At 43.8% G+C, this 22,708-nt stretch overlaps 1 protein-coding gene across 7 annotated transcripts in view; it reads left to right on the forward strand.

The window, feature by feature from the left end:
- Window positions 1-22,708, forward strand: part of SLC8A1 (solute carrier family 8 member A1) — a 463,121-nt gene that overhangs the window by 58,693 nt on the left and 381,720 nt on the right. For 2 of the 7 annotated variants that reach the window (XM_070379682.1, XM_005893775.3), the window contains exon 1: window positions 8,862-9,156. The exons of 2 other annotated variants lie outside the window; for them this stretch is intronic. Coding sequence is in view for 1 of the 5 variants with exons in the window: in XM_070379679.1 (XP_070235780.1) it covers window positions 7,846-7,884 (39 nt within the window). In the remaining 4 variants the exon portion in view is untranslated. Of the gene's footprint in view, window positions 1-7,730; window positions 7,885-8,331; window positions 8,483-8,861; window positions 9,157-22,708 lie in introns of those variants that run through there. 3 more of the 7 variants (XM_070379679.1, XM_070379685.1, XM_070379684.1) reach the window with 3 other exon arrangements.

Below are 22,708 nucleotides of genomic sequence, written 5' to 3' on the forward strand. Positions count from 1 at the left end.
GTGTGTGTGTATGTGTGCATATGGAATCTGTATTGTGTAATGTCAGATAAGAATGTGGGAAGAAGGACAAAGCAGGCATGATAGACTCATGGAAAGCAGCACCAGAACCATCAATTTACTTGTAAGGGATTCCCCTCCCTCCTCTCCAGAGGTGTTAATTTTGCGGCAAGCGGTTTACCCATGAGAACTCACTTGTGTAATGTTTGCCATCCAGATGTATTCATTACATGCTATTCTTTAAATGAAACCAAAGGGGAACTTAGAATTCCTGCTGCAATTCTGCCTTGAAAGGAATATAACCATTTTATGTGCAGCTTCTGGCAGCAGTCTTGTCTTTATGGGTCTATATCACATACACAAGCTCATGACTGCAGAGGTGCAAGCCGTGTGGCTAGGCCTCTGCACCTAGCCCTGATGAAATCCAGGAGCTCTGAGGTGGGAATTCCTAAAGGAACCGCAACTCAAGGCAGGAGCAAATGATCACACAAAGCACAGTGCTCTATCATTTCATTGGTCTGGGACTCTCAAAAAAGGACTCAAGCTGTCAGTGAGCAGTCTTAACTGATCTCTGAAAAACTGACCACCTAAACTCGTACTTTCTCCCCAAAGTCTCTTATCTTGTTTTCCCTGCTTCATTTCTCTCATGGGAGTATCTCCATCTGACACTGTGTGTTAATTTATTTTGCTTTCTGCCTCTTTCTCTAGTGGAATGTAAATCCTAGGAGGGTGTGAACTTTTACTAATGTTTTCACTATTGTGTCTTGAGCATCTGGGACAGTGCCTGGCCCAGAGTAGGTCCTCATAAATATTTTTTGAATGAATCATAAAGAGATAAATGAAAAAATGAATTAATATGACTTTTCAACTGTGTTTCGTTTCTGCTCTCCCCAGTTATTTTGGCTTTTTATTTGAGTTGCTTAATGACTGGTTTTGAACCTCTCAGGAAATTATTTGGTTCCTTGATTTTCAAAAATTAATAAGTGAAACTATATGCATATAAGCATATAAGACATATAAACATATAAGCATATAAGCATATAAACATATAAGCATATAAGACATACCTAAAGAACCCCTCTTAACAGGAAATAAGAGATTCTCTGACATGCTTACAAACTGGGTCAAACAAGAGCTTAAAAGTAATTGCTGAGATAACTGACAAGGGGTCAGCTTACAGGCTCAAGCCTGAGGCTTGGTCAGATTGCATCTCTGTGTGGTCTGGCCTCCTGCTCTGTCTGTCATCACAGAGCAGGTGGCCAGGCAGGACTGTGAGTGTGGATATGGTGACTACTGTCAGTTGCTAACTAGGGCCTGCACTGTAGCTAGGAGATGATTGCTATTAAGTTGCAGTTTGCACTGGACAGGGGCCAAAGTGTTTATTTTCCCCTATGACCCAAACCCCTATTTTGTCTACATAGGTCACCCCCGCCCCCCGAAAGGTCAGGGGACAGTTATGTGCTTCATTGATTTATCTACTATGAACCCAGAGCTACTCTAGATGCTGGGGTCTGACAGGTAGAGGCCCTGCAGTCTTAGACTTTGCTTTATTGATCATCTCTTCCAACCTGCTCATCTATCTTTGTAAGGTCATTTACAGTACCCACTTGAGTCTCTTAGAGACTCAAAAAAGGCCCTTAAACATTTTTAATTTATCTTAAATTTCCAAGAAGAGTCGGAATTTTTGTGTCCTGTTAAATACCAATGTTCAATGTAGCAGCAGGATAGAAACAGAATTATGGCAGATGTAAAGAGAATTTTTTCACTTGTTTTTATCACTAATTAGCTATTTGACCCTAAGCTAGTGGTTAGCTCAAGCTGAACCTAGAATCAACCAAGAAACTTAAAAAAAAATGCCAGTGTCCGTACTCCAGACCAGTAGGAACAAAATCTCTAAAAAGTGGATCGGGGCTTCAGTATTATTTTGAAACAACTGATACTTATGTGCAGCCAGGATTGGGCAAATCTCTTTGTACTTTCTCAGCTTGTAAAAATGAGGGTAATCATAGTTGCCTCATTAGCGCTTAAGAATTTCTTATCTAAAATTTAGGTTGTAGATGTCAAATAAATTTACTATCTATACAACTAACTGGTCTACACTCTCATTTTGGTCTACACTCTCAGAAATTCTTAAACAAATCCAAAGATGGCAAAGACTTCTGTGAGACAGAATAATATTTTAAAACGAAGGGGAAACAATATAGTTTCTGAACTTTCCTTCTTTGTAATTGCTAAGGACCCTTTAGGTCATACTGTGTAAGATTCTGAGTTTTTAAAGAGATAAGAGCATATAATGTCATTATTTCCAGACACTCCAGTGGTAGCAGAATCAGCAGCATTAAGGCCATGGCTTAAGTCACCCACAAATTCAGTCCATTTCTCCCTTAGGTATCTTTGTTATAAACATTTTCAAGGGCTACTGTCTGGGCACTGTGGTCTCTACTCAAATATTGTCAGTTCTCAGAAGAGTCTAATCAGTGGTCAGCAATTGAAGATGCAGTGAGGGAGCTATAGATCATAGGCAATGCCAAAGAAAGGAGATTTATTGAAAGATCTAAAGTACAATCTTTCAGGGACATTGCTTCAGAACTGGATTCTGAGGAATAAACTGCCAGGTACAGAGGACTCTGGGGATTTCATCTTGAGTCCCTATTGATGGAGTCCTTGAATCAATGTTGATGAAAGTTTGTGCAAACTTAGTGAAAAAGTTTATGTTCTCTAGATAAGGTCCTCTGTTAAGAAAATTAATGTGACAAAAAAGCAAAATCTTCCTCATACTGGAATTTGCTGAAAATGGCTCTGTTGGAAATTAAACCCTGAGATTACATTAGAGAGGGGATCATAGGAAAAGAGGAACATATAGGAAAAGAAATATTGTAATCCAGGGAGGATGCAGTAACCACACTCTGTATTTATAAAATTGGAAAGCACACAGCAGCTTCTTTCATTATAGAGAGGGAAACTACTCTCAACTATAGGGACATCCGCTTTCCTGGATTATTCTTTGTGTAGAATTCCATACAATGAAAACCACAGCATGAAAATGAAAATGAAAGTGTTAGTCACTCAGTTGTGTCCAGCTTTTTGTGACCCCATGGACTGTAGCCTGCCAGCCTCCTCTGTCCACGGAATTCTCCAGGCACAAATGCTGGAATGGGTAGCCATTCCCTTCTCCAGGGAATTTTCCCAACCCAGGGATGGAAGCCAGGTCTTCTGCATTGCAGGCAGATTCCTGACCATCTGAGCCATCAAGGAAGCCCAAATAACAAAAACCACAGCATAATCATTATCAGTAATGGGATGGCCTAATTATGTTGAACCTAATTATATAGAAACTTTTATTTTTGGCTTCATGGATATAATTTTTAAGGAAATTTACCAATAATAATAATACCACTAATTGAGTAATTTCTGTGATAAGGCAAGTACATATATGTCAAGCACATTATATACATTTATCCTTTCCATAACTCCCTGAAGGAGATTTATGATCCAGGTTTTCCAGAGAAAGACACCGTGGTTAAAAAAACTTCCCAAGGTCACACAGGCAGAGGTGAGATTCAAACCCAGAGAGTCTTTTCTTAACCAGTCTATTTCTTAACCAGTCTCTGTTCTTCTCTGACCCACTAGTTGATCTAGATAATGATTCTGCTATTGAGTTACTGACTGGTAAACTCACCATTGGTAAAGTTTGGAAAGTACAAACTAGATAATGTCCTCATCATACTGAGGCAGAAATAAAAAATGAAACTGTCAGGATTTTGCACAAGGTCAACTGTTGACTGTAAGTTATTCAAATGCGGAAGTGCAAGTCTCTGCTATGCAGAGACTGACAAATTCAGAGGAAGTGGTTGACTTTACAGTGACAGAGCACTGAGGAAGAAAGGGTTATAACTGAGTCTACTGGGAAGGCTGCTCCCACCCACCAGCATGGGCCACTGACTAGAACAGGTTCAACTGTTCAAAACAAAATAGAGAAGTAAAAGTTTAATTGCAGGAACAAGACCCCAGGGAGGGGGAACATAGCACTTAGAAGTCAACAAGAATCCCCACAGTCACCCTTGAAGCAAAAACCGTGGGTCCCATTGGCAGCAAAGAAAACCTGGTCCAGTGTTTCACCTGAGTTTCCTGTGCAGGAGAATGGCTAAAGCTAGGGATGCTAAAATGCTTTTTTCTTATGAGGAAATCAGTATCAAACTAAACCAATGAAGGAGCAGATAGGTGAATGGTGAACATGGGCAGAGTAGGAAAAGACATGGGGGATGCCTAGAGCTATATTCAGCTCAGTTCAGTTCAGTTGCTCAGTCGTGTCCGACTCTTTGCGACCCCATGAATCGCAGCACGCCAGGCCTCCCTGTCCATCACCAACTCCTGGAGATCACTCAAACTCACGTCTATCGAGTCAGTGATGCCATCCAGCCATCTCATCTTCTGTCGTCCCCTTCTCCTCCTGCCCCCAATCCCTCCCAGAATCAGAGTCTTTTCCAATGAGTCAGCTCTTCGCATGAGGTGGCCAAAGTACTGGAGTTTCAGCTTTAGCATCACTCCTTCCAAAGAACACCCAGGACTGATCTCCTTTAGGATGGACTGTTTGGATCTCCTCGAAGTCCAAGGGACTCTCAAGAGTCTTATCCAACACCACAGTTCAAAAGCATCAATTCTTTGGCACTCAGCTTTCTTTACAGTCCAACTTTCACATCCATACATGACTGCTGGAAAAACCATAGCCTGGACTAGACAGACCTTTGTTGGCAAAGTAATGTCTTTGCTTTTGAATATACTATCTAGGTTGGTCATAACTTTCCTTCCAAGGAGTAAGTGTCTTTTAATTTCATGGCTGCAATCACCATCTTAAGTGATTTTGGAGCCCAGAAAAATAAAGTCTGACACTGTTTCCACTGTTTCCCCATCTATTTCCCATGAAGTGATGGGACCAGATGCCATGATCTTTGTTTTCTGAATGTTGAGCTTTAAGCCAACTTTTTCACTCTCCTCTTTCATTTTCATCAAGAGGCTTTTGAGTTCCTCTTCACTTTCTGCCATAAGGGTGGTATCATCTGCATATCTGAGGTTATTGATATTTCTCCGGGTAATCTTGATTCCAGCTTGTGCTTCATCCAGCCCAGCGTTTCTTATGATGTACTCTGAATAGAAGTTAAATCAGTAGGGTGACAATATACAGCCTTGACGTACTTCTTTTCCTATTTGGAACCAGTCTGTTGTTCCATGTCCAGTTCTAACTGTTGCTTCCTGACCTGCATACAGGTTTCTCTAGAGGCAGGTCAGGTGGTCTGGTATTCCCATCTCTTTCAGAATTTTCCAGTTTATTGTGATCCACACAGTCAAAGGCTTTGGCATAGTCAATAAAGCTGAAATAGATGTTTTTCTGGAACTCTCTTGCTTTTTCGATGATCCAGGGGATGTTGGCAATTTGATCTCTGGTTCCTCTGCCTTTTCTAAAACCAGCTTGAACATCTGGAAGTTCACGGTTCACGTATTGCTGAAGCCTGGCTGGAGAATTTTGAGCATTACTTTACTAGCGTGTGAGATGAGTGCAATTGTGCGGTAGTTTGAGCATTCTTTGGCATTGCCTTTCTCTGGGATTGGAATGAAAACTGACTTTTTTCCATCCTGCGCTGTATTAATACACTGAAAAAGCTCCAAGTGCTGAAAAAAACAAAACCAAAAACAAGGATGGTAACTTGACCTAAGTCATTCAAAGTGAAACGAATTACAATGAAGTATTTGTTTTCCTCATGATGAAAAATTGTCGATTGCTTTACTACAATATTAAAATTTGGGATACCTCTGATCACATGTCTAATTTTCCTATAGGCTGGACAAAAGAGTAGAATATTGCCTAACTCACAACAATTTCATTTGGTTTCAAACGAGCTTGCAAAAAGATCCCCTGACGGTTTGTAGGCAAATAGTTCTTGAAAATCTGAACCACCTTTAGAATATACCAAATCTTAATAATATCCCTATGGAGTCTGCAAGATGGTTATGCCAACTGGGATAGATAACAGTGGAGGCCCACAACTATTTCTTAAGTCCAGAGGAAAGACTGGCAATCAATACACAAGAATACAATTAGGAAATAGCATTGCCATTGGAATGTAAATCACTGTCTTCCTACATACAACATTTTTTCTTTCCAAAGTCACAGCCTGAGCAGCTTATTTTTTTACCTAGAGCTTTGTGTCAGTGATGTAGCCTTTGATAATTCTTGTAATAAAAATCCAGTCATGTATGACATTTAGGAGGGAACGAAAGGTTTGATTTGCCTTGGGCCCCAGGAACCCTTATAAAAATGCCTTTAGTGAGAAATGAAAGGAAAAAAAATTAAGGGGTCATAAATTGAGCCAAATCAAAAATGGTGCCAAGTCACTAGGCTACCTTTTAATGGTTCTAGGAAATAGAGAAGACCAATGAATGTAGTTCTCCCGTCAAATATTAAAATTAACCAAAATAGTCTAAATTGGGGGAAAAAAACAGGAATAAAAAGAACATGATGTTGTCTTAATGCCTTCTCAACAGCTGACAAGATAGATTTGGGGCACTACTGGAATACAGACATTTAAGAACAGGGCTTTTATCACCCCATGTGTCACAAGCATGCTTACACTGTGAAGAAAATCTGAATTTTCACTAAGTGATCCATAATACCAATAACAGGCCGCACCCTTTCTACAAAATCCATTCCAATAAGATGTACTCCACTCACATTTTCATTTAGCTCTTGCATTCAGTCAGCTTTGTCCTATTTCCTACGGGTGGAGTCTAGTTATATGCCTTTCCCAATGTCATTTGCAAAGCAGCCACTTTTCTCTTCAAGCCCCTTTCCTTGAGTGTGAGCCAAATGTCTGCCTCTCACACTCTTGAAGGCAGGACCCTAAGTAATTTTTGTCTGAGGACATATGCTAACAGGGAGGTGGCAACCTTCTGTGTCTCCCCACATGTCATTCTATTCATATCCATTAGTCAGTGCAGTCTAATAAACCGCTTGTGTGAAGAGTGGCTTCTGAGAAAGTTTAACTCATCGCAGAGGGGAGGAACATGTTCTTGGGGAAGAATGATTCCTAGGAATATACAAGTCAAGAAGCTTGGAGTTTCCTCTAACAAGCTCAGTGTCCACAACCACCAGGAAGAGGCCGCATGCCTCTGTTAATAAGAGTGGTCCTCATTCAGGCAGCATCACCATCACTTGTGAGTTTGTTAGAAGTGCAGCTACCAGGCCTGTTTCAGATTTACAGCATAAGAAACTGCAGTCTCCAGCTGATTCATATGCAGGTTCACGCTTGAGGAGCATTGGCCTAGAACATGATTCTCAACCTTGGTTACACATGGGGCACCAACTAGGGAAACTTAAAACTTAAAAATAATTCTTGATGCCTGAGCAACCCCTCACCCACTACCCCCGTGGAAGAGATTCCAAGATATTCTCTCTGGGGTGTGGCCTAAGCATTGGGATTTTTAAAAGCTCCCCAGGAGATTCTGAGGTGCTCTCAGAATTGGCAAAAAGGCAAAGGAGAGCTACTTTTCCTACCCCTCACACTCTGCCTCACAGTCAAACAGCGGGTTTCCTGGAGTCAGAGTTTCTCTTTTCCTGTGACCTGGCAGCCCAGAGCCCAGCAGTAAGTACAGGGTTGGGGGTTGGGGGGAGTCTACTATGGAACGCAACTCTGAGTCTGATCCTCCCGTCTCCCTCCCACCCTCACCCCCTGACACAGCTGCCACTGATCTTCCACACTTAAGCAAACCACACCAGTGAGTGGCGAACATCAACTCGTGCTTGAAAAATACCAACTTGGAGCCCGGTTTGAGAAGCTACATCAGAGTCTCGAGATGCGACGCTACAATCTGCAGTTTTCACTAGCTTCCCAGGTGTGTCTGATATTCAGCCAGGTTTGTGAACTCCACCGCGGGTCTAGCCTTTCATCCTGCCAAATCATTAAGGGTTCTTAAGGATGAATGAGCTGTCAAGAGGGCGAGGGCCTGGCGCAATACTCCTTTATTAATTATGGCGAAGTGATGTATTGGCAATGATAATGCTTCTCTTGGAAAGGGCAATGAATGGTTCGTCGATTGCTGCATTAGATGTTTCCCAGCTTAACCTTATTGCTCAGCTTTTACTCCTCTCTGTAGTTTTAAAAGCTTCAGGGCTTTCTCATTAAACAGCCTCTTGGTCTTTATTCTCAGGTGAGCTGCAATCTTAGAGGGGAACACCAACAAAGGAGAATCTTTCGGAGTTCTTGGCTGGGGAATTACCACCCCTTACCCGCCCTTTCCTTATCTGCTTGTGTCAGCAGCTCCTAGCTAGCGTATTTCTGGACAGTTCCGATAAGTAGGAAAAACACGGAGTGAGGATTTCAGAGAAAAATCATTGATACATCCCCGGATCCCTTTGCTAAAAGAAAGCTTTCTTTAGCAGAGGGATAGAAAGTGGAGGAAGAAAGATATATCTGGATGAACAATTTCAGAGGTGAGAAACGGGTAGGCAAGCCGGGGTTGGGGTTCTGTCTGTGGGTGAGGAAGGCGGCAAAGAAAAGTTGCAGCGCGGGTCTGCGCGTGTAACCCACGGGTTGGGCGCCGGGGAAAGCGCTAGCGCGCGCGGCCCGAACGCACTGCAGGGCCGAGAACTGAGAGCTGGGAGGACGTCGACAGACCTCCGCGGCAGAGGCTGGGAAGCTGGAATTGTTCCCCTCCGTCCCGGAGCTCCAGAAACGGACCAGCTCTGCTCGTCCGCGGTGGCCGAGGGCGCCGGCGTGGGGCGCGCTGGGGGCCTGGGCGCCGGCGGCGGCTGGGGGGAGCGCGCGTGAGAGCGAGTGCGAGGCTGCGGGCGGCGGGCGGGCGAGTGTGCGCGGGAGGGAGGGAGGGAGAGAGGGAGGAGAGCGCGCGCGCCGCCCGGGCCCCGGCCCTCCCAGCCTCCCGGCCTCCGCGCTGCCTCCCGCCCGCGCGCACCGGCTGCCCGCCGCCGCCGCTCCTGCTCGCGCCGGCGCTGCATCGGAGCCCACCCGCCGTCCGCTTTGTGCTTCCCCCCGAAGATGGGAGCGACCTCTCCCAGCTCGGGAGCTATTTAAAAAGGAGGGAGTGCGCCGTCTTTCCTACTAGCGTGGAGGAACCGGAGAAGGATCCAGTCACACTCCCCCAAATCAGGTAGGATCTTCTGATGGGCAGCTGAAGGGATTTGGTCAGATACCGCCAACTATTTTCCATTTGTTCAGAAGGCTCCACTTCCCTCCGCTTTGGGAAAGGACCGGCTCCTAAATTGTGTGTGTGTGTGTGTATCCCTACCCATATCTGGGGTGTACGCGCTGCTCGGAGAGTGAAATTGCTCGGGCTGGTGCGCCTGGTCGTTGAGTGTACCCGCCTGCCGGAGGAAGAAAGGGCTGCTAAGGAGGGGTGCTGCACCCTGCACCGCCTTGGGCTTGAGGATTCAGGGCGCTGAGAGCGAAGTCCACCCGGAATGCCGCGCTGCTGGGGATCCAGGCGTCCCCACCCACTGGGCTCAGCTCCATGGTCATCCGTCCCCCTGGTAATCCCTGGGGTCTTCCCCAAGCCCACACTCGCGAGTTTCCTCTTTTCCGGCCAGCCCTGGGTGCTCCTTCAGTAAGGACTGCGGAAAGGAGGGAGGTGTGGCCGGGGCGGGGGGGACAGGCGAGGGAAGGATGCAGCGGGGGGTGGGGGGGAGTGGGCTGCAGGGTCCCAGCCTTTGGGCACTCTGCTAGAGGGTGCGTTGGGGATGCTGCGGGCACAGGCAGCTTGCCCCCGAGATTCGTGGGGAACTTTGCCGCTGCATTATCCGCCTTTGCCTCTGGAGCTTTGCTGGCTCTTGGGGAAATGGTCTGTGTTCTGAGATGTGAGGATATCCTTCTTGGCTCCTCCTTAATGAAAAAGAGGGAGGTCTTATGGGTGGACAGTCGGCTACGGAAACCAAATCTGCACAGGCGATGCTTTTAAAAATACAGTATGTGTGCATCCTTGGCGTATAAAATCCCCCTTCCCTCGTGGCTTCTGGATGAATGGCTTGGGCTGGCAATTCGTATTTCCCTCTCCAGACAAAGTGGCAATGGTTGGGTTGTGAGCAGAGTGATCGAATGTAACAAAGAATTTTGTGAAGAAAGCGTTGTGCATGGTGTCCGCAGTCTGTGCAAAGAAAGTCCGCCTCTGCACTAGGTATTTATTTAACCCCCCTCTTGCCTGGCTCCCTCGCAGGCGCGCTCTCTCTCTACTGCTAGTCAGCCACTAGTGGTTGTGAATATAACAATACAAACTTTGTCCTGCTGGAGGTGTAAAGACTAAAAACAGAGAGAGAGAGAGAGAAAAGGATATCAGTAGGTGTAGTGGAAGGAGCTTTTTTAAAAATGACGGTCGTTAAGACAGTACAGACATCCGTGTCATGGAGGAGCTGGTGGAGTAGGTGGAGAGCCTGATCAGATCTGGTTAAAGGCATAGCTTGAGTTTCTCCAGTTAGAGCAATTGAACATCCACACTGTAGTATCTGTGTGAAGATATATCCTGAGGGAAATGGGGAGCAATCAGGAGGGGATTCTGAAAGCATACCTCCCATCCACAGCCCCCTAACATACACACTCACTCCTCACTCGCAGGTTTCTCTTTCTCAGAGCTGCTCCTGCAGCAAGTCAGGCAAAGAGGGAGGAAAATATATTTAGATATTTCATTCATTTCAGAAAAGAAAACAAAGCTGTAATAGGAATGATTGCTTTTAGGTTCCTCTCTGTTACTTGGATTTACCTCTATGGGTTTGCTAAACTTGCTCAATTTTGAGGTTAGCATGAGAAAAAAAAAGGAGGAAGGAAGAGAACTAGCTCGCTCCATCTTTGGGGCCTCCTGAATGAGAAGGCGGGGACAGATGCACTTATTTCATCAGAAGCAAAATGTATTTTCTTAAATGGTTTTCATTTTAGGGACTCTGCCTGCTTGAAGGATTCCATTTGGATGTGAGGGCTAGTTCATTATTTCTCCCACCTACTAAAGAAGGAACCTTCATTTTTCTCCCCTAAACTGGCTCTTTGATTAAGTATGGCATGACTAATTCCTAGGGAAAAAGTAAAACAAACAACCAACAAAAACCTGCACAGAGGTAAACTGTTATTCACTATTGAGCTGTGCAGGGACAGCAAAGGATGTGAGTGTCCATGACGATCAGACTGCCTTTACTCTGCCTTGAAACCTTAGCAGGGCTGAAAGAGGAGTGTAATGAATTAGAATATGAAGGCTGTGCTTTACATCTGTGTATCTACCTACTGTCAGTTTACTTATCATTACTATTTAATGGTTTCTATTGTATCTTTTCAGATTAAGTACTGGATAACCCATATGTTGGTCATGAAAGGGAAGAAAAATGCATGGCCCAGCAGTGTGTTAACTCCAAATAAAATGACAAAAAGAAAGTGAAATTACAAAAGGAAGGTGAAGTATAGTCAGTAACACCTACAGGACTATTTGTAGGAATTGTATTAATTGCTCTCTCTAATAACTCACTATGTTTTGAAAATTAAATATTTCAAGAGAGCTTCAGCATTTTGTTAGAAACCTATATTTAACATGTTTTTTTACCAGACAAAAATAGTTTTATTTATCTTGCAAAGTAAACGCATATCTCCTTCCCTGTAAGTACTTAATCTGTTTCTTTGACAAAATAAATGGTGAAAAAAGCTCTGTAGATCCTACCAAGTTGCATTTCCCTTTTAAAGAAAGTATAAAGCATGCATTTAGCTTATGGATGGGTTATTCTCAAAGTAAGTGCATTTGGGGACTGTACCATCTGGTTTTCATGTTGTAGTTCAGTAACAGAGGCCCTTTCTCTGTGATGCCTTCAGGTAGATGGAGAAAAGCAAGTAGGTGAGAAGCAAGCAATCTGTCCCATCATCATGGAAATACACAAGATCTAAATTGAAACAGAAATTAAATGTGGAAAAAGAAGCACATAAAGAGGATGGTAGAGCACATAACTTGCACATTTGATATTTTTGCAGTGTGTATCTATGTTGCTTGTCTCTAAAAATTGTTGCTTGACATTGGGCTGACAAAACTTGAGGAATCCACGTGCCGAGATCTCTCTTCTTGAGCCTTCCACCATCCTTTTTTTTTTTTTTTTTTCCCTCTAAGGGATAAATGTCTCTTGTCAAAATGTCTTTCAATATTGTACATACCTCATGGTCAGACCCCTCCTCATAACCTGTACCAAGTAGTCTCCCATCTGATCAGATTCTCCTGCTCCCTCTTGTGGCTAATGTTCTGACTTTCTCTGGATTTCAGAATCCATTCCCTCAGCTGCCTATCAATTTGGTTCTAATTTTCAGTGGTAACTGGGGCTAACAAAGCTGGTAGATTGCTCAACTAGCTGTTTCCAATTTTCTCTCTGAACAAAGCGAGATCTACCCCCAGAGGTGAGAGAGACGTCCTTGAGATTTAGTGGATGCAAATGTCACTTGTTCTCTGACTCTTGAAGATGGACTAGGTTCTGGGAAAGTGAGCTTGCAGAGTCTTGCTCTGAGATTTTGAGCTGGACTCAGGGCTAATTCGGTGGGGCCTCATTAAGTGCAGTGGGATTATTTTCAGTTTCCTTTTTTTCTCTTCTGAAAGATAGCTCTCCCTGTGTGAAAGTGTCTGCATCTCCTCTCCCTGTCTCCCTCTGTCCTCAGCCTCCCGTGCGTGTGGGCATACAAACACATACTCTTCACAAAAGATATTTTATACAAAATGTATTTTGAAAACTTCCAACTAATAAATGACTTAGATTCTCAGCAGGGTTTGAATATCAAGCTGCTCTTTTTCCAAACTGGAGACTCCTAGGGTAAACTACTTTTACTGATATATTTTCATCACCAGCAGTTGAGAATACAAATGAGATCAGGCGTCTTTTACTAGTGTGTTGATTCAATTTGGAAGACAGTTGCTCCCAGCTCTTGTGTTTCAAGTGTTTTCTGTAGGCTCTCTTTGTTGACAACTCTGTATTGAACCCTTAAGTGTTTTATGTCTACATTTGTGATTTCTCCTTTGATGGGTACAGTCAGGAAACTATAGTAAGTACAAAGTTTCATGAGAATCCTGTTTTCTCTTCATCTGAAACTTTGTAGCCAGTTTTCAGGAGGAAGAGGAGACCATGGGGGAGGGGGAAAGCGCTGAAGTGATGAAAAGCAGCTGAAGTGATGAAAGTGTGTTTGTGAGCAGGGGCAAGTACACTCTAGGCAGCTGCCTAGAAAGTGATTTGAGAAGCACAGAACATGCCTGGATTCAAAGCATTTATCTGTCTACCAATGTAGGATCAGGAATTCTCACTATTACAGGCATTCATTTAAATAAAGTAATTCTATCTGCTGCTGCTGCTGCTAAGTCGTTTCAGTCGTGTCCGACTCTGTGCGACCCCATAGACGGCAGCCAACCAGGCTCCAGCGTCCCTGGAATTCTCCAGGCAAGCACACTGGAATGGGTTGCCATTTCCTTCTCCAATGCAGGAAAGTGAAAAGTGAAAGGGAAGTCACTCAGTTGTGTCCGACTCTTCGCTACCCGGTGGACTGCAGCCCACTAGGCTCCTCTGTCCATGGGATTTTCCAGGCAAGAGTGCTGGAGTGGGATAAATCCCTAATAGAATGCAGTGGGATAACCTAGAAAAGAGTTCCCATTCATTCTCACAAACCATTCGCATCTGTTCATTTATTAACTTGGATTGGTTTGTCGGATCATCTGGCAGAGAAGTCCCGAGGATCTAGAACACAGCAAGGTGCAGAGGAAGTGAAAGAAGTTTGAAACTGGGTTGCTGTCCAGCTAGTGCCCCTAGAGGGTCCTTCTGGTGGGGAAGTGCCAGGGAATTGGAACCAGGCTACTGAAGTTGGGACCTAGAAAGTAGCCATACAGAGGCAAAGATAAACTGGCACCCTGAAATTTTACTTCCAGGGCAGCAAAGGTAACAAGAGTTTCTTGAAAATTTAGCTTAAGTCTTCTGAGAAATGAGTGAGATATGTCCCCTAATGTGAAATGATATCCTTAAAATCTTGAATGGTTTCTGCTGTGTCATTTGGAGTATTCATACCATTCACCTAGAAAACTAGTGTGATACTCATTCAAACAAACATTTTTGCATATGTAATAGACATAGAAACATAAAATGTAAATATTAGAATCCATCTTAGTTTTTTAGGAAAGACAGAAAAATTCATCACTTTATAGATGTTATTGTGTGTGAAGTTAGAAAAATAATTTCATGGTTGAACCTAAGGTGAGATGAAGTCTAACAGACATGAGAGTGATTCAGCAATTTATTTTAACCCAACTATGACATTTATTGAGCACTCAGTGTATGCACTGAACTGGGCTTTTCAGAGAATGCAGATGCTAAAGAGGAGTTATTTGACATTTGTTGAACACCCAGTATGTTCCAGACATCAGTCTAGGCACTTTACCTATTTTCTTACGTAATACCCTTGCAAGGAATCATCCTGATTCTGACTTAAAGATGAAGATTATGGCTCAGTTAAAAAAAACTTGTCCAAGAGTGAGTAGGTGATGGTACCAGTTTTTGAGGCTTTTCCAAAGCCTTGCTCCTTGTTCTTGTTGATATACAGTCTAGAACACCTAAATACTGGGCCAAATGAGATAGGTGGCTGTGGCTGTCGAATAAGCCCAGGGCTCTAGCGTTGAGAGGAAGAAGAGAACACTGGAAAAGGTTTCTTGGAGGAGGAGGCATTTTAGTTCATTCTCAAAGAATGAAAAGGACTTTGAAATAAGCAGAGTCTCGCTATTTTTAAAACATGTAAACCAGCCCCAGCTACTTTATGACAAGGACCACCCCAGAGCAAGGTTAAGGCCATTTCCAGACTTCAGACAAGCTGCATGTCCCAGTCAGGACCATGCCATGGGGCCTGTGGCTCTGGAACAAGTGATAGCAGAAGCCGTTGCACACACGTATTTTACATGGGAAACGAAAATGGGTGATGAATTTCCAGCACGCCTTGAAGGAGAGAAGCTGCATCAGTGTGAGAGGTGAGGCAAAGAATATAGCCCCTGCCCACTTTTCTAGATGGTTGTGGTTCAGCTATATTTGATGGTTATGGTTTCTGTGCCATCACAGGTGGTTTTTCTTTCCTTCTTGAGCACCAAATGGCTCTAGTGCTTTCTCCCTGAAGCTTTTTCAGCTCCTCACTTCTGCCTCCCCTTAAGGTACAGGAACCAGGGCCCCCTTTGGCTCTGCTCTGTTCAATGCACAGCATCCAGTTTTAGCAGGTTTAGAGAATCAGGCTGCTTACTCTGCACACCAGCCACCACTTCCTCTGTGCTTCATGGTACAGCCCCCAGAGTGAGTGGCATCAGACAACGGCGAAAGGATAAAGCTTGGGGAGGGACTAAGGGGCTCAGTCATCTGTGTTCCTCAGAAACTGCAGGTCACTATTCTTCCAAATCTGCAAGGAGATCCAACCAGTCCATCCTAAAGGAGATCAGTCCTGGGTGTTCATTGGAAGGACTGATGTTGAAGCTGAAACTCCAATATTTTGGCCACCTGATGTGAAGAGCTGACTCATTGGAAAAGACCTTGATGCTGGGAAAGACTGAAAGCAGGACGAGGAGGGGACGACAGAGGATGAGATGGTTGGATGGCATCACCGACTCAATGGACATGGGTTTGGGTGGACTCCGGGAGTTGGTGATGGACAGGGAGGCCTGGTGTGTTGCGTTTAATGGGGTCGCAAAGAGTTGGACACAACTGAGCAACTGAACTGAACTCTTCCAGATTCTACCTTTCAAATGTTGGTTGATGTGAGCCACCTGGAGCTAAAATCTGAGAGTTGATATTGGAGTCAGTTGGTAACTCTTCTCTACTGTCTCTCTTCTCCTGGCTGTGCAGCTGCCCCTGCCCACTTTTCTAGAACTCCTTCTCATCACTTCTCATGCTGCTTAGAACCCTAGGTAGCTCTGGAAGACCACATCAGAGGTCATCTAGTTTATATATCGGAGAAGGCAGTGGCACCCCACTCCAATACTCTTGCCTGGAAAATCCCATGGGCGGAGGAGCCTGGTGGGCTGCAGTCCATGGGGTCGCTAAGAGTCGGACACGACTGAGCGACTTCACTTTGAATTTTCACTTTGATGCATTGGAGAAGGAAATGGCAACCCACTCCATTGTTCTTGCCTGGGGAATCCCAGGGATGGGGGAGCCTGGTGGGCTGCCGTCTGTGGGGTCACACAGAGTCGGACACGACTTAAGTGACTTAGCTTAGCTTAGTTTATATATATATATATATAGAGAGAGAGAGAGAGAGAGAGAGAGAGAGAGAGAGAGAAATAAGCAAATGGAGGCCATATGAAATTAAATGAATTCATAGAATGAAATGAGATGTAGTTGGATCCAGATGTGTGACTCTGAAATTATTTCACCAAAGTTACATCTCTCTTGTTCTTTGATAATATGTTAATAGCAGGCCCTAGGCATGTGCCTGTGTTTTCTGATCTCAGGGGTCCCTGGATGTCTAGCAGTGATTTCCTCAGATGGAAAGAGAATGATGACTTTGCTTCTAGATCAAGGATATTGATGAATGCAATGAAGGATGCTATGGCACTCAGACCACAGTTCTCTGAGGTCAGCAGGCATATCGTGCATGCGTGCTTAGTTACGTCTGACTCTTTGCAACCCACTATGGACTGTAACCCGCTAGGCTCCTCTGTGCATGGGATTCTCCAGGCAAGAATCCAGGAGTGGGTCGCCACGTCGTCCTCCAGGCAATAGGCATGTCATATTAGCTTTAATGTTTGTTTGAATTCAACAAATGGCATATTTAACATTGTGCAAGGTCCTTAACTTCTCTGTGCCTCATTTTATTAGTCTGGTGAAAGTGAAAGTGAAGTTGCTTAATCGTGTCCAACTATTTGCAATCCCATGGACTGTAGGCTCCTCCGTCCATGGGATTTTCCAGGCAAGAGTACTGGAGTGGGTTGCCATTTCCTTCTCCGGTGGTCTTCCTGACCCCAGGGATCTTCATCTGTTAAATGGGAATAATAATAGTAGAGAGCCTTATGGGGTTTTTGTGAGGAATAATACATTAATACTTACAAAACGTCTGGAACTGCCTATAGCACCTGAGTGCTCAATGAGGATTGGTCCTTACTGCTTGAGGGATGACTGTCCCTACCTGTGTGCCTTCACAGGGACATTCTGATTGTGGAAGGTTGTCTTGGAGAGCCGGAAGATAAGGACACACACAATGGCTGCACCAAAGGTCACAGAACTGTTTTGTTTTGTTTTTTAATTAATTTATTTTAATTGGATGCTGATTTCTTTACAATATTGTGGTGGCCTTTGCCATACATGGAGATGAATTAGCCATGGGTGTACATGTGGAACCCCATCCTGAACCCTCACAGAACTGTTTTGTGAAGGGCCACAGAGTAAATAATTGTGGCTTTGTGGACCACAGGGCCTGTCATAGCTGCTCAACACTGCTGTCAAAATGTGAAAGCAGCCATGACAGACGTGCTGTGCTCCATAAAACGGTTTTTTACTTACACTGAAATTTGAGCATTGTGTAATTTTCCCATATGAAACAGTGCTTTTTAAAAATGTTTCAATCATTTCAAAATATATTTAAAAAAATAGGCATCATCAAGACAGATGGCAGGCTAAATTTGACCAGTTGGCCATGGCTTCCTAACCCTCGAGACACAGATCTTAAGAGAAACACACCAGTCACCTAGGGGCTGCAGGATTCCAAGCAATTGGGGTTGGTGTCATGGGAAGAGAGCTGGCCTAGAAACTCAGAGACCTTGTTTTAGAGCTTAGCTTTGTCACTTCTGAAATGCGTGGCTTTGGAGAAAAAGTCTTTTAAGTTCTCATAGCCTGAGTTTTCTTGCAGGGAAAAGGGAGGAAGGGGCAACATTAGAAGACTTTTAGGGGCTTTCCTAGCAGTAAAAGCAGTTTTCTGAAGGGGAATTGAATATTCAAAATGGGTCATGGAGGACAGGTAGATAAAGCATGAGAAAGGAAAACAGGGTGTGTATTTGGGTAATTTTCAGTTCGTAGCTCAGCTATCTACCAGGAACAATAAATGTGGCAAGTTAGACAGGTGATGTATAATGGATGATGACCTTGAATGCCAAAGTGAGGAATTAGGATATCATAGCTTTGGGCTATCTGCAAAATTCCTTGATTTTACAGATCAAGCTGAGAAAAGGAAAACGACTTGTCCAAGGCCACATGACTGGTCAGTGAGAGCCAAGACTAGCACTCGTTTCTTTTGGCCCCAAGACCAATGACCCTTCTGTCTATAGTACTGTCCCCAGCAGTGTGGTAGAATGCAGTTAATTTTCACTGTGTGGCTGTGATCTCAGAGGGGGAGATTCTCATATAAAATTTCAGAAGCTGTTTTTAGAATTTTCTAAACATGATCTCATACCCCAGCGTATCTAAGAAGGTAGGTCTGTGAGTAATCCCATTACTGAGAAGGGTAATTACAGAAGTGTCAGCCTAAGGCCTTGCACTCCAGCAACCTTTAGCCTGGCTTCTTGCTGAGTGTCTTTTAAAAAATTTTGGCTCAGATGTTATTTCATCAGCAAAGCCTTCCCTAATATCCTAGTAGGTCAGGCCTTCCATTACTTACTCTCCTGCCGCTGCTGCTGCTGCTGCTGAGTCGCTTCAGTCCTGTCCGACTTTGTGCGACCCCATAGATGGCAGCCCGCCAGGCTCAGCCATCCCTGGGATTCTCCAGGCAAGAACACCGGAGTGGGTTGCCATTTCCTTCTCCAATGCATGAAAATGAAAGGTGAAAGTGAAGTTGCTCAGTCGTGTCTGACTCTTAGGGACCCCATGGTTTGCAGCCTACCAGGCTCCTCCGTCCATGGGATTTTCCAAGCAAGAGTACTGGAGTGGGGTGCCATTGCCTTCTCTGACTTACTCTCCTAGGACTGTGTTTTTCCTTTATGCTATGCTATGCTAAGTCACTTCAGTCGTGTCCGACTCTCTATGACCCCATAGACAGCAGCCCACGAGGCTCCCGGTCCCTGGGATTCTCCAGGCAAGAACACTGGAGTGGGTTCCCATTTCCTTCTCCAATACATGAAAGTGAAAAGTGAAAGTGAAGTCACTCAGTTGTGTCCAACTCTCAGGGACCCCATGGACTGCAGCCTACCAGGCTCCTCCGTCCATGGGATTTTCCAGGCAAGAGTACTGGAGTGGGGTGCCATTGCCTTTTCCTTTATAGGATTTATCAATTAATAAATGCTTCTTTCTGTAACAATTTAAATAAGTGTTTCTGTTTGTAACAGTTTAAATTAACATCTCTCATCTGTCTTCCTAGCTAGATAATAAATTCTGGGAGGAGAGAGATTGTCTGTTTAGTTCATGGTTCTAGCCCGGATACTTTGCCAGATGCATAATAGACATTCAGTGTTTGTTGAATGAATGAATACATGTTCTCTCATTAACCACTGATACTGGTGAAAACAATCCTTGCTTACGCAAAGACTTAATAGGCAGGAGTGACTATCTTACTTGTTAATAAAATGGTTACATGATGAGTCTTTCCTTCTCCACTGAATTTTTTCTCTTTTTCAAAAGCTCCTATCTAATCCTCAACCTATCACAAAAAGACAATAATAGTCATAGCATAGTTACTAAAATTAAAACCATAAGTCAATATATAAATAGTTCTTCAAACACAGGTGTATGGGATTGGTTTAAAACAGTGGTCCCCATCCTTTTTGGCACCAGGGACTGATTATATGGAGGACAGTTTTTCCATGGACCAAGGTAGGGGGTAGAGGGGAATGGTTTCAAGATGATTAAAGCACATTGCATTTATGTGCACTTTATTTCTGTTATTATTACACCAGCTCCATCTCAGAACATCAGGCTTTAGATGGCAGAGGTTGAGGAGCCCTGGTTTGAAGGACATGTTCATTAGATTCCTTACTTAGTAAACTGCATGTTTCCTAAACTGTGCTCAGGGATTTGTATAAAAAGTTCACATTTTACCTCCTGAAAAGCTATTTGCTTTATTTCTCTAAATAAAAATTTGGTTCCTTTCTAAGCTGCTTCCATTAAAAAAGAATGGATTTGTTATATTTACACTCAGAGCTATGTCACTGCATCTATTGTCAGGAACTTTAGAAAATTAGAACATAGAATGTTGATGAAGAGTCACTATTGTCTGAGCATCAATCAACTTGAATTTTAAAAGCAAATGTTTATTTTTGGCTGTGCTGAGTCCTTGTTGGGGCTTTTGTCTAGTTACGGTGAGCAGGGGACTACTCTACATGTGGCACATGGGCTTATCGTTGCGGTCGCTTCTCTTGTTGCTGATCATGGGCTCTAAGGCATGCAGGCTTCAGAAGTTGCAGCACATGGGCTCAGCAGTTGTGGCTCCCGGGCTCCAGAGCACATGTTTACTAGTTGTGGTGCAGTGGCTTAGTTGCGCTGTGGCATGTGGGATCCTCTCGGCTTAGGGATTGAACCCCTATCTCCTGCATTGGTAGGCAGATTCTTTACTACTGAACTACCAGGAAAGCCCCCAACCTGGGTTTTGAAAAAATTATTTCTTTTTACTTTCTATTTCTGTTCTCCTCAAGGGCATCTTATTCTTTAAAGGATTGTGCTTTGTGACATTGCACGAAAATTTGAAAGACCTACAAACTTTCAATTGATAAATTCCCATCCCCGAAAAACAATCTACTTGAAGATGAAGCTTAATGACTCAGGGAAAAAAGCTGATGAAATTCACCAGCTTGCTCACATAACCAGAAATTTTTTTGTTAAAAAGATTTTCTTTTTACGGTGTTGTACATGTTCCTACTGCATGGCGTGAAACTGAATTCTGTATTAAACATCCCCAGTCCCAAGAGACAGACTACAAAGCCAGAAGAGTGACTTCAAAGATTTACTCTTGAGTTGAAGGGAACATGGTGAGGCTCCTTACACACCTCTCATTTAAAGAGCACAACTTTCCTCACCACCTAGGAGGTCCAGTTTGGGTTTTATGTTTCTGCGTATTGTTGACGTCTGTTCAGAGCTTGTGAATGGAACCTGATTGAAAGGTCTCTGAAGACTCCCAGAGAAGCAAAAGATATTAAGAAGAGGTGGCAAGAACACACAGAGGAACTGTACAAAAAAGATCTACACAGCCCAGATAATCACCATGGTGTGATCACTCACCTAGAGCCAGACATCCTGGAATGTGAAGTCAAGGGGGCCTTAGGAAGCATCACTACGAACAAAGCTAGTGGAGGTGATGGAATTCCAGTTGAGCTATTTCAAATCCTGAAAGATGATGCTGTGAAAGTGCTGCACTCAATATGCCAGCAAATTTGGAAAACTTGGCAGTGGCCACAGGACTGGAAAAAATCAGTTTTCATCCCAATCCCAAAGAAAGGCAATGCCAAAGAATGCTCAAACTACTGCACAATTGCACTCATCTCACACACTAGTAAAGTAATGCTCAAAATGCTCCAAGCCAGGCTTCCATAATACATGAATCGTGAACTTCCAGATGTTCAAGCTGGTTTTAGAAACCAGAGGAAACAGAGATCACAAATTGCCAACATCTGCTGGAGCATCGAAAAAGCAAGAAAGTTCCAGAAAAGCATCTACTTTTGCTTTATTGACTATGCCAAAGCATTTGACTGTGTAGATCACAACCAACTGTGGAAAATTCTGAAAGAGATGGGAATACCAGACCACCTGACCTGCCTCTAGAGAAATATGTATGCAGGTCAGGAAGCAACAGTTAGAACTGGACATGGAACAACAGACTGGTTCCAAATAGGAAGAAGAGTATGTTAAGGCTGTATATTGTCACCATGCTTATTTAACTTTTATGCAGAGTACATCATGAGAAACGCTGGGCTGGATGAAGCACAAGCTGGAGTTGAGATTGCTGGGAGAAATATCAATAACCTCAGATATGCATATGGCACCACCCTTATGGCAGAAAGTGAAGAAGAACTAAAGAACCTCTTGATGAATGTGAAAGTGGAGAGTGAAAAAGTTGGCTTAAAGCTCAACATTCAGAAAACAAAGATCATGGCATCCGGTCCCATCACTTCATGGCAAATAGATGGAGAAACAGTGGAAACAGTGGCAGACTATTTTTTGGGCTCCCAAAATCACTGCAGATGGTGACTGCAGCCATGAAATTAAAAGATACTTGCTCCATGAAAGAAAAGTTATGCAACCTAGACAGTATATTAGAAAGCAGAGACATTACTTTGCCAAAAAAGGTCTATCCAGTTAAGGCTATGGTTTTTCCAGTATTCATGTTTGGATGTGAGAGTTGGACTATAAAGGAAGCTGAGCGCCGAAGAATTGATGCTCTTGAACTGTGGTGTTGGAGAAGACTCTTGAGAGTCCCTTGGACTGCAAGGAGATCCAACCTGAAGTCCATCCTAAAGGATATCAGTCTTGAATATTCATTGGAAGGACTGATACTGAAGCTGAAACTCCAATCCTTTGGCCACCTGCTGTGAAGAACTGACTTATTTGAAAAGACCCTGATGCTGGGAAAGATTGAAGGCAGGAGAAGAAGGGGACGACAGAGGATGAGATGGTTGGGTGGCATCACCGACTCAATGGACACGAGTTTGAGTGGTCTCGGAGTTGGTAATGGATAGGGAGGCCTGCCGTGCTGCAGTCTGTGGAGTTGCAAAGAGTTGGATATGACTGAGCAACTGAACTGAACTGAAGATTTCCATGGATTTGCTCCTT

This window comes from Bos mutus, chromosome 11 (assembly GCF_027580195.1).
Source record: "Bos mutus isolate GX-2022 chromosome 11, NWIPB_WYAK_1.1, whole genome shotgun sequence".
NCBI classification, from domain to species: domain Eukaryota; kingdom Metazoa; phylum Chordata; class Mammalia; order Artiodactyla; family Bovidae; genus Bos; species Bos mutus.